We start from the raw sequence: 17,311 nt of genomic DNA on the forward strand, positions 1-17,311 counted from the left end.
AATTTTTTAAAGCCAGACTTCTTAGAGATTAGCGGGGAGGGTACTGAATTATTTACAAAAAGAAATCATTGACTTTTTATTGTCGAGTTGAGATTTCCTGTAAGTCTCCCCATAAAGTCATGCAAGCCACAGATAATTATTGAGCACCTACTAAGTACAAAACCTAGTTAAAGAAAAAGAAACAGCTAGAGCAGTCAACTGGGCCAGCATCCCAGAATCCCAAGGCTCTTTCGTGTTTATGCCCTGCGTGCATGCTGAGAGCTGCTTTAATTGCTCTGGGTCTGTCTCCAGCCTCTGGAGATTTGTGGCCCAATCACAGATGCCTGTCATGTTGTGAAACAGGAATAACATTTGTGACACTGGAACAAACTCACGACGAATGGCTGGTTCCACTGACCAGCAGCTCAATTTCACTTCTGCATTTAATTGCCTGCAAAAGCTGTTTATTGCCTGGTGCACTCCTTCAAGGCAACATTATCTCTTAAATAAACATGTTGTACCAGGTTGACAAGGGAGAGGTACATATCAAGTGAGCAGAAATAAATATGGGAGGACTCCGAGCTGTATCTGGGATCTCCTTTCAGTCCCCCTGGTGGGCACCCCCTTGATTGGCTTTTCTGAAGCTTGTGCCACCAGAGGTGGAGACAGCCGTTCCAGCCACAGTTGGGGTGTGGTCACATGGCAGCAGAGGTGATTCCTTCCTTCTGGTCATTCTTTGGGGCTCAGTCTGAAGTGTCTCAAGATACAGTGGCCCATTTATGATTATGCACCTCACTGGAATGCATTCGATTGTTAGATAAACATGCATCCAGGTCCCACCATGTGCTAGGGATCTACCACTGAACCAAATGGACAAAAATGCAAAAAGTAGGTGTTGGGGGAAGGCTGTTATCACCTGGTACATGAGAAGGAGGTTGGGGATCATCTAAGTGCCCTGGCTTTGAAACTGAGACACAGGCAGGCAGGAAGTCAGAATCTGACCTAGGCCTTGGAGCCCAGAGAACGGCGCCCCTTGTGGGCATTACTGGGATGCGGCCCGTCAGGGCACTTGGAAACGCCGCCCCTGTTGACTGTGCTGCCTGCCCACTGTTGTTCTCCATCCTGTACGAGCAGCCTGCGGGAGCCCTGGTTTTCACACTGCCTCCTCTTTTTATGAGCATGGTTCAGTCGAGCCTGTTAGCTCGAAGAGCTAAGAAGTGACTTCTGGCGCGTGTGCAGTGTGGGCCCAGCTGCAGCGCCTCCACGTCTGTGCCCTAGGTTCTCTCAGGAGAGTCCAGAGGTGGGGTGGGGGGATAGGAAGCCAAGGCTTAAACCGGGCTCCCACTCCCAGGGACACAATTATAATAGCCAACTATTAATTAGTTCGTCCATTAGTTTTTAATATTTCTAAATTTTAAAAAACGGTACGTCAGGGAGAAGGTAGTAGAATGCAAAATCCACACCAATTTTGATGATGAAGTAGGGGACTTCAGATAAATTTTGTGCTCACCTCAGGCCCGTAAGCTGCACCACCAGGCCCCCGGGGTAATGTGCATATGGTCACCTCAGACTACTGGGTGATGCTGGCTGAGAAAGAACAAGTGACTCCTTGAGGACCTGGGGCCTTTCTTCTCTGGGTGAGGTGCTCTCTCTACAAACACTCAGGTGATCCACCAGGCTGCCCCTCCAATCCCATCGCCCTCTTTGTCGGCTGAATAAACTAGCCCTGGCTTCCCTTCTTAGAGCAAACTGGTTGTTGGCCACTATTTGTTGGTGAACAGACACTGACAGGCTTTTTCCTCTGGAAAGAAAAAGTTTTCAAGCATGTAGAAGAGGAATTTGTAAGGCTGCATTCAGTTTAAAGCATGTAAAGGAATCTCTTCCCTCAGGAAAAGGAAATTAAATTAGATGTGGTATTTGCCTTGGGCTATTAAGGCTAACCCTCCCCCCGCAATTTGTTTTTTAAAAGGGAATTACAGAGACATACATTTCTTTTGATGTTGCTATAATGTGGTGTATTTATTTTGTATCCGTCTACTTTTGTGAACTCTGTTAATTCTAATAATTTTATAGGTGCTTATTTTAGGGTTTCTAGATTAGATGGTCATTTCATAGAAAAATATTGATACTGACATTTTTCTTCCGCCTAAATACCTCCAAGTTCTAATTTATGTTCTTAGTGAATTATTCAGTTTAGATACCAGTGGTGGACAGCTGGTGTCATCTTGTTTCTTATTTTATTGGGAATGTGTTTTGCACTTCACTGTCCTGAATGCAGGCTGTTACCTGTGCTGGTTTACAGAGAAATGAGGAAAAAAAGGACAAGGGTTTTTTTCTTACAGCTAAATTATTCAATTCAAAAAATTGTTTTTATTGGACGTGTCCCTTTCCAACACTTTTTTAATGAACCGAGGATTTTTTTTTCATAAATGCCCTTACTTGGCAATATAAAAAGTTGGCGACTCTGTTCCTGTCTCCCCTGCCTCCTTTTTAAAAAGTTGTACTAGTGGGCTTCCCTGGTGGCACAGTGGTTGAGAGTCTGCCTGCTGATGCAGGGGACATGGGTTCGTGCCCCGGTCCGGGAAGAGCCCACATGCCGTGGAGTGGCTGGGCCCGTGAGCCATGGCCTCTGAGCCTGCGCATCCGTAGCCTGTGCTCCGCAACGGGAAAGGCCACACCAGTGAGAGGTCCGTGTACGGCCAAAAAAAAAAAAAAAAAAAAAAAAGTTGTACTAGTTCGAAGACCAGAGAGAGTCTGCAAACCAAGGCACTGGCATTGTGTCACCATGACAACAGCAGAATTCTCTGGGGTCTTCAGTGTGCTGTCTTTAGCAGCTGTCTCAACCTCACTCTTTACAGACAGGGTGTTGTGGTCTTTTCCTATCTTTTAATCTCAGCCCTGTTAACACCTTTATGCTAGTTCAGCATTTTGTGGGGCTCCCTCACATGCACCCCAAGTAGATCCTGCTTTCTGGGACAGTGAGGATACAGGAATTGGGCTTCCCAGCTCAGAAGACCAGTCTTGGAGAATCTTCCATTTAAATGTAAAAGTCATTACAGACCACGGGAAGTTTAAAGACAGTGAAGTGAAGGTGTCAGGCTTCCCAAAGTTTGGGATTGCGTTGCCTCTACTATAAACTTTCCCTTAAACGGCCTGTCAAGTCTTAGCCACATCTGTAATTTTCTCTTCTGAAACATAATTCCTCATTAGGTTCGTCTCGTTTAAGAAGAGATAATAAACCCAGTTCTCTTGGGCCTTTACATCATATTCCTACACCTGCAGGAGACAAGCTTTGTTGGCCAGGGCACCAGTGGACCTGGGCATCCTGGGAAGCCCCTGGAGCTGTGCAGCACAGGAATGCAGTCCTCTCTTTCTGTTTCTAAACGACCTCCTTGTTGACACGCACTGTCACAGAGGAATTGCTATTTTGTCACGTTCTAGATGAGTACAAGCCATGGGCACCACAGGCATCATGTGGTTTTTATTACACCTTTCCTGGAAGGAATGGTGGTTTTCTTGCACAGATTATGAAAGTGGAACGATTTGCATGCTTTGATCCTGCAAGAGGGCTGTTGTTTGCAAGAACTGGTGCCAGCGATAACAATATTCTTGGTGACTCTTGGTCTGGAACCAAAACTAAGGGAAGTGGTGGGTATTTTAGAAGCTGAACACAGATGGTAAGAGGTGGGGCTGAGGAATGCTCCTTCACTGCAGCAGTGCACACGAGAGTCATTTTTGCAGAGGATTTTGGTTAAAAATGTGTGGATTACAGAAGAAAATGGAACTGGCCTCTGGAAACCTGGGCACTGGCAGAGGCAGCTCTGACTCAGAGAGGATCTCGGGGAGGGGTTGGGCCCTGGCCCTCCTAAGGGATTCTCAGCCCAACTGAAGCAGTCCAGTAGCATCCCAGGAAATCCAAATGGAGGGTAACCTCGGGTCTTAGGACCCTTTGGGAGACTCCAGTGATTCCTGGGCCGTCCTGCGGGGTCATTTCTATTCTTGCATGAGTTCAGTTTAATCTGGACTGAGTTGGGAAACCCTGGAAAGGGCTGGTCTACTCCAGGGACTACTCCATGATTCAGCTGAAGGCAGAAGGAAGGACATTATCAGTCTCCTGTGAGGTCGTTACACAATCCGATCTCTGACACAGTAGCATCAGGTTAGTAAATGATACAGTCATTTGGGGATTCTGTAATCTGCTTGAAAATTAGATAATTAGGTCACAGTTTTTAAAAGCTTTCAGATTTGATTTAGTTAGGCTGCTGGCCAAAATCTGATCTATTTCCACTTGCCTTTTTAGTTTACTTTTTTTCCTAAGTAGATGTGAATATGATATAAAATTCGTTGCTTTTCAGAATGCTTATATGTGTGTATGAGTGAGTCTCAGATTTCTTGGACGTCCATATTTGTGTGGCCTGGTAAGTGGCCCTCATTAGTTGGATAAAGACCAAAATCAAGGGAATGCATAATAGAGGCGGATTTGCCCTATATTTGGAGATATATTAGGAATATGGGAGTAGAAAAACAAAAAGAATAGGGTTATGAAAATTTTCCATATTACAGAGTGTGCATAAGAAACTCTTCGTGTATTTATCATTCATACCTCGAGTGCCAGCTCTGTGCCTAGCCCTGCGCTAGACTGTCCCCTCCAGTGCCAGCTCACAGTGGGTGGATGAGAGAAAGGACACATGTAATTCTCTGATCGCTCCTGTGGTCAGAGTCTGGAGGCGAGGCGGGGTGAGGACAAGTATTTTATCATTACTGTCGTTTACAATTGCCACTGCTTGTGACAATTAGAAGCAGGTTGACTTGGTGAGTTTTATTATTTTAAAAAGTGCTCTCTCTACTCCCTTACGGCCTGCACACCCAGGACAGGTTGCTGTCAGTGCCCCCTTCTTGGGAGACCCCTGATCCCGAGGGCATCTCCTTGAGATGCACAACCTCCTGGTGGGGGGAGTTCGTAAGAAGATTGAGGAACAGGGAAAAGGGGATTATTTCCTCATTTCATTTTTCATTCCTTTTCACAAACACTCTTTTTGGCAGTTCTTAGCCAATACTGAGAGAAGGAGGGCAGACATAAAAATTCTATGTATTGGGTAGTGGTATGCAACCAAAAAGGGGGAGGAGTGTTTTCTCTGTCTCTGTCTCTGTCTGTCTCTGTTTGATGGTGTCAATGTAGTTTCTTGAGTTGGTTTTTCAACTTATTTAAATGTGAAAAGTAGAAACAATTCAGACAATGGATTTTTCTTTCAAATATCAAACATTTATATACTTAAAATAATTTTTGAAGTATATAACGGACAGATTTTTCTGTCTCCCTCTCTATTACTAGGTCCCTGACATACCTGTAAAAGGGCTCAGAGTCATGTGGTAACAAACCCAAAAGAGGGTTCCTTGGGTGTGACCACCGCCCTGCACTGAGGCCACACAGCGGGAAACCCGTAGGGGAGGGAGGGGTGTGTCAGGACAGTTACTGGACAGCCTGGTGCTGGGCCTTTCATACCAGCTGCTCCGCTCAGCCCTGAAACACGGCCGTGTCGGGGATTGGTATCCACTTCTGCGGGTGAGGAAACTGAGGCTCAGGGAGGTGAAGTAACCTGCCATATCACAGGCCTGCAAGTGGGGGGCTGGAGCTGGAGCCCGGGTTTACTTGGCTGACTACAGAGGGGGCACGTTTGCCCCCGTCTCTCTGCCCTCCTCGTGGGGCAGCGCACATTTCTTGGTTTTCCTGGTCTGAAGCCCTGAGAGGTGTTATATAGTGTTTTCTTACATCTTATGATATTGTAAGATATGACATCTTACAAAATGTTTTCAGAGACTTGACATATTAGATAGGAGGAGAGCCCTAGTCCTGATAGCATTAACCACGTTTAAGTCACACACCCATGCACTCCTGTGTGCTTTAAGGCAACAGATTTTTGTCATTCTTGTGTCATTTGGTTACTTTGAGGTGGGCTCTCCATCATGGTTTTGGAGTGGGAAGCACCTTTCCATGCTACTAACACACCGTGAATTGAGTGTGATGTGCCCATCAACGGTCCCCAGGCTGCATTCCAGTTTTTGATGCCAGTTTGGGTCAAGTACATGTGCGCATGTGCTTACACTTAGCAGGTGGCCCCAGACAGGCTCACCTTGCCCTCCAAGCAGTCTGTCATGTTCAGTACTCATAAGATACCCTTCACACTGCTGATTTATGCTAAAAGTATCCTAATGTTTCTGACAGCTCATGTGTGACATGAATATAATCCATATTTCTTCGAGCGGCTAATCCAAGTGGCTTATTTCCTGATACTGCTGATAGAGCTATATCTCTTGGTGTCTCCGCCATTGAGATTCTGATGGTAACATATTGTTTGTGGGTCACTAGTTTTGTCTAAAACAGTAGGTTGGAACAGCGTAGCAAAGGTTAATTAAATTTGTCCATCAAGATGGGAACAAAAGTGGATGCCTCTGATACTTCTGGTTCTAAAATCAAAGTTCCTGAATGTGTGGTTGCAGGCATCTTTTCTTCTCATTTTCAGACCCCCAATTTGATCTTGGAACAGTGAAAACGTGAAGAGTTGTTAAAATCCAAAAGCAGGGCTTCCCTGGTGGCGCAGTGGTTGAGAGTCCGCCTGCCGATGCAGGGGACGCGGGTTCGTGCCCCGGTCCGGGAAGATCCCACGTGCCCGGAGCGGCTGGGCCCGTGAGCCATGGCTGCTGAGCCTGCGTGTCCGGAGCCTGTGCTCCGCAACGGGAGAGGCCGCAGCAGTGGGAGTCCCACGTACCGCAAAAAAAAAAAAAAAAAAAAAAAAAATCCAAAAGCAATGACTAGGTCTTTATAATAGGCAGGTGCCTTAACTTAAAATGGGAAAGGTGGCCTGGTTTAGTAGAGAGAAGCTTCTGAGGCTGACTTGCCTTGGCATCCTGCCTTCTCTGCTTAATCCCTTGTGAGCTGAACCAAGGTTTTGATGTCTTGCAGCAGGTTTTTCCTGTGTTCATGATGATTACATTATGAGGACTCAAGTATCTACAGTTTCCTGTCCACCTCCCGCCCCCCGACCCCCCTTAGATGTGAGATGTGCAAGGTACATTTTCTCTGGAAAGTGACATTAAGAATGTCACCATTCCCAAAGCTCCCTCCACCTTTCTGCAGAGGTGTAATGTCATGCTCTTAGAGACTTGCACGCTAGAGTGGAGAGTACTATGTCTTGATAGTTATTAACCCAATTTTAACAATACAAACCAGCTCTTTCACCAAAGCTGTTTCCTGTTGGCTTTTACGTGAATCATGCTTGCATTTCTGCCTGGCTCTGTGTGACTTCAGGTGGGAAGTCAGTCACACAGTTGGGTTTGCGTTTCAGATTTGTGAATGAGACAGTGGGCTAGTCCCAGAGGCTGTTTCCACATGAACTGCCGCCCTCTCTTTTGTGAACCCGGAAAATGCATAAAACCCTCCCAGGTTCCGGGAAAAGGAACCATTTTCAGAGTTTGGCTTTTTCTTACTGTGTACCTTTTTTTTTTTGCGGTACGTGGGCCTCTCACTGCTGTGGCCTCTCCCGTCGCGGAGCACAGGCTCCAGACACGCAGGCTTAGTGGCCATGGCTCACGGGCCCAGCCACTCCGCAGCATGTGGGATCTTCCCGGACCGGGGCACGAACCTGCGTCCCCTGCGTTGGCAGGCGGACTCTCAACCACTGCACCACCAGGGAAGCCCCCTGCGTACCTAGTTTTGAAGGTCCTTACTTCCCTTCACTTGATCCTTACACCAGTGTCTTTCAGACATTTTAGACCAAGACCCACAATGAGAAATATTTTATATTGTGATCCAGTATATTTTATACCTACACATAAACACAAAATTAAAGTTTCATAAAACCGCTCTTACCGTATTGTATACAGTGAATTCTCATATTTCTGTTGAACTCTATTCAGTTTCATTTCATTCATTTCCATACTGTTCTTAAAGGTATATATATTTGCTGATTGCAGCCGCTGAATTACTTTGGGGCCCACTAAAGGGTCACAGTGCTGCATATTGTAAAACACTGGCTAGAGGAGTAAGCTGTTCTGTCTGTGCCAGTGATGCCGATGGCAAGAGAACAACCAAGTGACAGAAGTTTTAGGAAGTTAGTTTGGGTTTTTTAAAATGTGGGGCTAGGGCTTCCCTGGTGGCGCAGTGGTTGGGAGCCCGCCTGCCGATGCAGGGGACGCGGGTTCGTGCCCCGGTCCGGGAGGATCCCACGTGCTGCGGAGCGGCTGGGCCCGTGAGCCATGGCCGCTGGGCCTGTGCGTCCGGGGCCTGTGCTCCGCGACGGGAGAGGCCACAGCAGTGAGAGGCCTGTGTACCGCAAAAAAAAAAAAAAAAAAAAAAACAAAATGTGGGGCTATTCGCATCTTTTTTTTTTTTTAACATTTTATTTGTTTACTTTTGGCTGCGTTGGGTCTTAGTTGTGGCGCACGGGCTCCAGAGTGCATGGGCTCTGTAGTTTGTGGCACGCAGACTCTCTAGTTGAGGTGCGTGGGCTCAGTAGTTGTGGTGCGCGGGCTGGGTTGCCCAGTGGCATGTAGGATCTTAGTTCCCCGACCAGGGATGGAACCTGCGTCCTCTGCCCTGGAAGGCAGATTCTTAACCACTGGACCACCAGGGAAGTCCCTATTTGCATCTTAATTTTTACTAAGGACAAGCGAAATGGACCACTAATAAATGCAAGTGCAATCCTGGTATCATATGCCATTTCCATATTTTAAAGTTTATAAAGTGATGTGAACTCCTGTATTATGCCTTCTCCAGGGTCTATGTTTTTTCCCATGGTTCATCTTACAGTGTATTTTATGTTTTAAAAATCTACTCTGGTATTAGTCCAGCCTGGAATTGAGCTGCTTTTCTTCTGTCATTTTGGAAAAGCTCACCCACACAAGTTTTGTTTTGCTTTCACTTGTGTCACAGGCTCTGAAGCTCTGGGAAACATGGGGCTTGTAATTTTAAACATCTTCGATGTATCATTTCTTAAATTGTTTGTCCTCTCTGCCATACTGCATGCACATCGTCTTTCTGTCTCCTTTTTCCCCCTCCCACTTCCTCTCAGGAGGAAGAGCACCTCTTGCATTTCTGGACAAACAGCTCCTATGTTCTCCAGCATCTAAGTGCTGACCCTCAAACACAGTTCTTTCCCCCATTGAAGGAGTCCCCCTGGCTCTTCAGGAATCCCTTCCAAGGGCCTGAGTCCTCACAGGCCAGTCTCCCTCTGTTTCCTTTTTCTGGCTCTAGGGAGGGGAGTGGAAGACATTCCATAATATAGCACCTAAGAGAAAGTAAGGTGGGCCCAGCGGAGGAAGTTAACTCCTAACGAAGTTAGGGGAGAAAAAAATAACCTCCAGGGGAACAGAGGGACAGGGAAGGAAGAAGGGAGGGATGGATTGTAGCTGTCGGGAGCCTGCTTGTGGCACATGACTCAGCATTGGGTCTGTTGATGTTTCAGTAATCTCTGAAATGTGTGTATAACAGCAGTCATTAAAAATAACTCCTTCCAGCTGCGATATGTGGAATCCCAGAGGATGAATGAGGTGCCTATTTAATGAGGGGGGATTGGCACTTGCCTTTTAGGGAAAGCACCTTGCCCAGGTCTAAGGTCCCTGGGCTAGGAGCATTCTCAGTTGTGCCATCAGGTGAGCGTGGGAACAGGCATCCCATTCAAATAGTTTGAAAAGAAGCTTCTTTTAAAACTAAAGAAATTCTTTAATAGGAGTTTTAAAAAGTCAGCTCTAACCTCCACTTTTAAGCTCACCAGAAGATCTAGAATTCCACAGCATGCGAAGAGCCCTGCTTTGTTTTATAAAAAGGTTTCTGGGCTTCCCTGGTGGCGCAGTGGTTGGGAGTCCGCCTGCCGATGCGGGGGACGCGGGTTCGTGCCCCGGTCCGGGAGGATCACGCATGCCGCAGAGCGGCTGGGCCCGTGAGCCATGGCCGCTGAGCCTGCGTGTCTGGAGCCTGTGCTCTGCCACGGCAGAGGCCACAACAGTGAGAGGCCCGCGTACCGCAAAAAAAAAAAAAAAGTTTCTGCCCTTAAAACCAAAGTTTTATCCCACATGTGGCTTTTGCAGTTAAAAGCCCGTAAGTCACATGTCAGTGCCAGCGGGATCTTCATGCTGTTTGTTTAAACATCAGAGTTTGCAATTAGGAATTTTAGCCTATACAGTCAGCCTTCTTATGAAGACCATCCCCTTTCTTCGCCGACTCTAATTCTGTGGAGCTGAGCTCCGCTTGGTATAAACGAGACCAGGACTTGGTTTTCAGGAATATCTTTTAGCTGTTCCCCGGATGGAGTGTCTGATTCAGTGTGAGACCAGACTCTTCCTATCTGAACTGTTAATAGACCACCAGTGAGTAGTGTTTAGGAATTTTTCTTTAAAGGAAGTGGGGTCTAACATTTTTACATTCTGTTGGGGTTTCCTCGTTATTATAAAAAAGGGTGACTGTGGTATATAAGAAGGAAACCTGTGGTTCAGATTCATTGCGCTGTATGTTCTCAACAGTTTAATAAAATAAAACCCAGAGCTCTTAGGTTTTCCTCCAGGGTTAATACTGACACCGCGCATGTTCTCCGCCAGCCCATCTCCCACGTAGGTCATACTCTGGTTCAGAGACTTGGGGTGGGTAATAAGGTATAAAGCATGCCTCTTGCTTGCCAGCTACCACATGCTAATAATAATAGTAGCCGTAATGCACTGGAATCCTGGGCTTTTAGGTTTTACTTGGTTTGTTTAATTTAAAGGAATAAAAAATAAAATCTTGAGAAGAAGCAAGGCAGCATTGCATAAAGGAGAGAGAAGTTGTATCCTTTCAGCAGAACTGAACAGTCCCCTCCATTTAGGAGCACCTTTTATCCTTCAGTAGAGCTTTGCTGTTTTAGCTGGAAGTGAGGAGCTGAGCACAAGGGGGTGGTTAGTATTCGGTTGGTTTATAGCAGGTTTTCTCAAGCTTGGCGCCATCAGAATGTTGGGCTGGACAGTTCCGTGTGGGGCCACCCTGCGCATTGGAGGATGCTTAGCAGTGTCCCTGGTCTCTGCTCACCAGATGCCAGTAGCGCCCACCATACACACCTAGTGTGACAACTAAAAGTGTCTGCAGACTTTGCTAAATGTCCCCAGGGGACAAATTACCCCAAGCTGAGTACTACTGGTTTAAAATATCATACAACAGGACATTTCAAAGGTTTCCTTATTTACCCGTTTTTGTCTCAGCCCAATGTCACAGGCTGTGATTTTTTTTTTAAAGTTAGAAGGGAGTAAGAAGTGATCTAGAGTTTTAAATCGCATTTTTCCACACCTCTTTCTGGGTGAATCACGATTGAGTTTTGTTTTTTGTTTTTTTTTTTTTTTTGCGGTACGCGGGCCTCTCACTGCCGTGGCCTCTCCTGTCGCGGAGCACAGGCTCCGGACACGCAGGCCCAGCGGCCATGGCTCACGGGCTCAGCTGCTCCGCGGCATGTGGGATCTTCCCGGACCAGGGCACAAACCCGTGTCCCCTGCGTTGGCAGGCGGACTCTCAACCACTGCGCCACCAGGGAAGCGCACGATTCAGTTTTAACTTCATGTTTCAGAGGTTTACACGTGCACTTTGAAATGCATCAAACCGGCCTTCTTTCTTATTTCCAAGTCGTTGTGCAGATGGTTATTTGTAGATTATTCTTCTAGTTGGGAGCCGGTGAAGCGATTGGGGGCCTCAGTAAATTCACGTTTTAATAATCTCAGGTGGAGTCTGACCCTTTATATCTTTTTCTTCTTTTGCTGGAGGTCTTCTTTTGCTATAGCTCAGTCATCTAGGGATTCATTAGAGAAATCGAAAGTCTGAGTTCAGTTAACTCAGTATCTGTTTCCAAATAATCCTTGTTATTTGATGCTTTCTGAAAACAGAAAAGGAATTAAGGAAAAACAAACGTATACATGGATTTGAAATTGTGCTTATTTTCCGGTAAGCTTTAGTTGAAAGACAAAAAAGAACTCTACAGTTTATCTGAATCTCTTTTTAAGTATTATACATATTGGGATTAGCAGCAGTTGACTAGTCTGTTTCTCAGACGTAACCTTTTGCATTTTTTAGTTGATACTGGGGATTTCACACTTCTCCGGGTATGGGAAATATGTAGGTAATCCTAGAACACTGGTTCTTAATCTTGGTGTGACACTGGAATTACCTGGGGAGCTTTGAAAAAACCCAGGGCCCAGGCCACATCCCTGAGCAGTGAAGTCTGATGCTCTAGGGGTGGAGCCCAGGCATCAGTGCTGGGTCCCCACCTCCCTGTATTCTAGTGAGAGTGAAGGTTGAGAACCAGGGTGCATTGTTTTTTTTTTTTTAAATATTGCCATGTTTTATTTATGTATTTATTTATTTATTTATGGCTGTGTTGGGTCTTCGTTTCTGTGCGAGGGCTTTCTCTCGTTGCGGCAAGTGGGTGCCACTCTTCATCGCGGTGCGCGGGCCTCTCACTATCGCGGCCTCTCTTGGTGCGGAGCACAGGCTCCAGACGCGCAGGCTCAGTAGTTGTGGCTCACGGGCCTAGGTGCTCCGCGGCATGTGGGACCCTCCCAGATCAGGACTCGAACCCGTGTCCCCTGCATTGGCAGGCAGATTCTCAACCACTAGGGTGCATTTTTATAAATAAAGTTTTATTGGGACATAGCTATGTCCATTCATTTTCTGATTTGTCTAGAGACCCTGCGGCTTGTAAAGCCTAAGATAATTATTCTTTGGCCATTTACCAAAACATGTTTGCCAATTCCTACTCTAGACTCACAGTGAAAACTTTTAAAAAGAGGTTTTACATAAAATTTATAGTAAAAGAAAAAAATCCAGTATTTTGCAGAGGCTTGCAGGGTCAGTCCTGTCAGTTTTCTCGTACGTGGGCAAAACGGAAAAGCATTTTTCCTGAAGAACTTACTGGAAGATACTGTCAAACTGAAAGGAGAAGGGCCCAACTCACCACCTAGAGCAGGGAGGCTCCTTGGGTTACATCACGGCGCTTTGTACTTAAAAGTCGACACTTAGCCTCTAGTTCAGCGTTCATTACTTAGACTGTGTGTTTGACTTGACAGAGGTCAAGTCAGAGGTTTGACAAGACAGAGGCAGAAGTGGCTCTTTAATGCCAAGTGTGGCTGAGTTTGTTAGTCCCGCTGCAGCCATGTTAGATGGCAGCAGACCCCTGGAGGAAATCCTTTCGCTCGGGGGAATCTCATATATAGAAAGAAAAAGAATGAAAAAAATTCAAATGTTTTTTACACCATTTCCACCTTCCCTCAGTTCCGGTGGAAAGTTGATGGTTGTAAAACAGTTGTTCAAAAGAGTTTTTTTAGAAGGTCCTCCTTTGGTCATGGCCCTTAAAGGCTCCAAGTATGGGAGAAAGGATCATTTATTCTAGTCCCTTGAGCAGAATCAGCATCTCCTGATTGAGATGCTGATTGAGAGCATGTCACACTGTGAGGTCCCCACCCCAGACTTGCTGAATCAGGGTCTACTTTTTAACAGGATCCCCTGGCTATTTGAATACACATTAAGAGAGCCCTGGGAAGCACTGGGCTAATTGATAACTGGGTCTGTGCAGTAAACTGACCATTGATCCTCACTTTAAATGATTTCACGGCTCCTTAATGGCTTCTGACTTGGGCTCACTCATTAAAGGCAGACGGTTTTTCCCCTTTGGCTATTTCCAAGTACAGCTTGCCTGCCCTCTTATTTAGTAAAGATTTATATAGTGGTAGAAAATGAAAGCGGGGTGATTGAGTTAGAAGGGATAACATTTTATATGCGTCAGAAAAACAAACTAGAAAGGATAAAGGGAACTTGCCAGATAAACTTAACTTGTAAGGAAATAAGTGGAATGGAGTCTTCTTTGCTTCTGCAAGAAGAAATAATCCACCCATTAGAACAGACATCTGTGCTGGGGAGCAGTTGGGAGGGTCAAAAAGAAATCCCTTGAGCTTCTCAGATTAGCACAGAGAAATCAGGGAGTTAGGCCTTTCCACCAAGCAAAGCCATATTACTTAGGCCTATATCACTTGGGAAATTGTCCAGAATTTAGATGTTCATAGTAAATCTCGAGGAAGCCCAGTACCTACTTTTATCCTGCCAGGATCTGTCAAGTTGCTACTATTTTCTTTATCAGGTAGTATTCTAAAGATTTGATTGAAAAACGTGATTTTGAAATTATGCCTTAATTCTTAAACAGAGTTGGTTTATCCTTGAACATTCCCTTATGTTGACTTTTTAAATAAAGTTAATGCCACCTGAATTTAGTTTTTAAAAGGCAGTATACGTATTTGAAGTCTAGCTGTTAGTTGAGCTGTTCTTGCTGTGGAGATCTACCTGATCATGTGTTTAGTGCTCACTGTTGTACCAGGGTCCGTGCAGGACTCAGAACAATTCTCATGTTCGTGGAAGTGGCCAGGAAGAGCCAGGAAAGCAAGAGTGGGGACCCCTTTCAAGCCTGGAGTTTCCGTCTCCTTAGCCTTGAATGAGAGGTCGGGAAGCTGCGGGAACTGCTCCTTACCTAAAAGCTGCCTGATGGTCCCAAAGCCACGGTCTGATTGCCAGAAAAAGGCATGACTGCCAAATGTCAGCTGCCACTACTGCTGGAGAAGCAGCGTGTGCCTCCCTCCTGCCTACCAGATATCATTCTATGTCCTGTTAGCAGAATCCAAATCGCCTCCAGAAGCCTGGTGACAGGGGCATCTGGAAGAAGCAGATACCAGATTTCCGTTCCTTGCTACAGGGAAAAGCATAGGAGGGGGTGGGAACGGGCTCTGAGTGCCAGTATCCAGCTTGGTCTCATGCTGACGACAACAACGACCCTCACACAAGGCTTGCGTGTTTTTTTTTTAAAAAATATTCTCTTGATGTGAACGCTGTAAGGTAACCAAGGTGTAAGATGCTCGTTTTACCCAGGAGGAAAGGTGAGGAAGTTAAATAACTTGCTCCTGGTCAAATGTGCTGGTCAGTGTTTCAGGGGATTGTGTTGGCTCCTAAGCAGCACTCTCTGGTCTTTACTGCCCTGTTCTCTTTTGTACTTACTAGTCAAGCATCCTGTGACCAGATGGAATTAGAGGGGTACTTTAGAGGGGCCTCCAGCATCGAAAAGGCACCTCAGGCTGCACAGTTCTAGTATTTCCAGGGTCTGTGCACTGGAGGGGCATATTCGTGGGTGAGGATACTTCCAACTTTAATAAGCTATTCCCTTAATTTAAAGAATTAGGTAATTCTTATAATAGGCAACTTTGGTTTCAACATATTCCTTCTTTTTTCTTAAGCAGATGAAAAACTCGGAGAGCCTCCACGCAGTGAGTTCCCAGTACAGGATGCATTCTTACTACCCGCCTTCCTCCTACCTGGGCCAGAGCATGTCCCAGATCTTCACCTTTGAGGACGGCCTCTCTTACTCGGAAGCCAAAGCGAGTGGTAGGTTCCTGGTTACGCAGCCTGGATTTGAGGTGGAGAGAGGCTACCTGCCCAGCACTGGGTCTCTGGTCCTCTCTAATAGCTTACCAGATAGCAGCTGTTGGAAAGGTTGTATAGTATCCTTTAAAGTATTCAGTTATGGAATGATTTTGCTTTGCTAGATTCTTAATATCATGTTTCTCTTTTCTGGACACCTGGAGTGATAAGAATAAGATAGAGACTACCATCAGAAGCCAAAGATGTATTTTCTGGAGGATCAATATGTAATATCAGGAGCACTTTAAATGTGGTTCAAGTCCTGATATTTTTGGTGAAATGAATCTCTGTCTATTGAAGAATCGTTTTCCAAAACTTCTCCAATTTAAAATTGAAGGTGTATTCATCTTTTGCGGGAGGAAATAGAATAACACAATAAAACATTTTTGAATATAATAGATCTCAGAGTTTATGCAGTAGCAATGCAAATAACTCTGATATAATGGCTTTAAAATAAAAAATGACTGTTTAATGAACCAGAGCACTTTGAAATACACAATTCCTCAACTTCAATTTTAACTTTCTCCCCAATGTTTACACTGCGATGATAGGCTGGTCTTTTATGGCTGCTGTGTTTCCAGGCCCTGTTTTTAAGTTCTTTGTGTTTAAGCATCATCTTTTGATCTAGGAAAGTGAGAAGCATACACAATTGAGTGAAAATCAGGGCAATAGTGAGTGAGTTGGTAGAGAAATCGACTACTAGAACTGACTCCACTAGACAAAAGAAGCTGGTTTTCTCAATAACGTGATTCTCTATAAAGAACTGGCCTCTTGGTAAAACGAGTGCTTAGAGAGTGAGAATCAGAACCATGCTTTGATTTCCAAATTCAGAACAGTGAAGTCTAAAAAAGCTTTATTTACCATACTAAAATAAACTAAAGGATTTTGTTAATATGGAATACATAGGTCGAGGGAACCTGACCAGTTTGAACTATGGAGAGACTGACGTACACATTATTGATTGCACTTTGACCCATTCATAATCACTTTTTGCCAGGAACGGACAAACACAATTCTTTATGTAAATATTCATACCATATAATGTTTGCCCACGTGGTCCTTCTTTCATACTGCCTTTGATTCTATATATTTATGTGAATTATAAGCTCCTTAAGGACAGAGAACACATTTTATGTACCTTTTTAGCTGCTGTGATGCCTATTTGTTTTTCATCAGCTGAGTGGATGAATGAAGGAGTGAATGAACAAAGGAATAAATGAGTCAGGTATGATTTTTAAGTAAACTTGCTCTATAAGAAAACACAATCCCGGAAGGTCACACTCCTAACTCATTGTCTCATGGAGCCACAGTTTAGGGATGGAGCAGTTAAAAAAAACATTTGCTCATACAGAAAATTAGGACTGAAACTTACTTTCAGGAAGAAATTGTGTGAGCTCCTTGCTCTAGGAATAGTGGAATATTTTTAGAAGCATTGGCATTCTTGAGACAGAGGTGTAAATTCAGAGCAAGGCCGTGCGACAAAAAGGTAAGAGGAAATTTACTAGAGCAGAGAGGAAGGAATTTGGAGAGGACCAATAGGCATTTGAATTTATGGCAGAAAAGGAAAGATCAACTTTTCAGAAGGAGAGACGTTACAGTCCAGGAAAAGAAAGACCAGCCACCCCAGCGTCCATGGTGAGAGACGGGGTGAATAACACCTAGGATTTCCTAAAACTTTTCTGGTGATATGTATGTTTGAAAGAGTGTGTTTGAAAGTGTGGTGTGAGGAGACCTCAGGCTTAACCTTCTGATCCTTCTCTAGCTCACTTCAGACATGAGGGAGTGAGCTAGGAAGAAACATAGTGGAATCTCAGTAATATCTACTTTGGAATTGCCATGGAGAAGGAGGATATGGATTAATAGGAA

At 45.0% G+C, this 17,311-nt stretch overlaps 1 protein-coding gene across 2 annotated transcripts in view; it reads left to right on the forward strand.

The window, feature by feature from the left end:
- DMRT1 (doublesex and mab-3 related transcription factor 1) overlaps positions 1 to 17,311 on the forward strand; it is a 107,023-nt gene that overhangs the window by 49,700 nt on the left and 40,012 nt on the right. For both annotated transcript variants that reach the window (XM_032633839.1, XM_032633840.1), the window contains one exon: positions 15,265 to 15,409. In XM_032633839.1, the coding sequence (XP_032489730.1) occupies positions 15,265 to 15,409 (145 nt within the window). The remainder of the gene's footprint in view (positions 1 to 15,264; positions 15,410 to 17,311) is intronic.

This window comes from Phocoena sinus, chromosome 6 (genome assembly GCF_008692025.1).
Source record: "Phocoena sinus isolate mPhoSin1 chromosome 6, mPhoSin1.pri, whole genome shotgun sequence".
NCBI lineage: Eukaryota > Metazoa > Chordata > Mammalia > Artiodactyla > Phocoenidae > Phocoena > Phocoena sinus.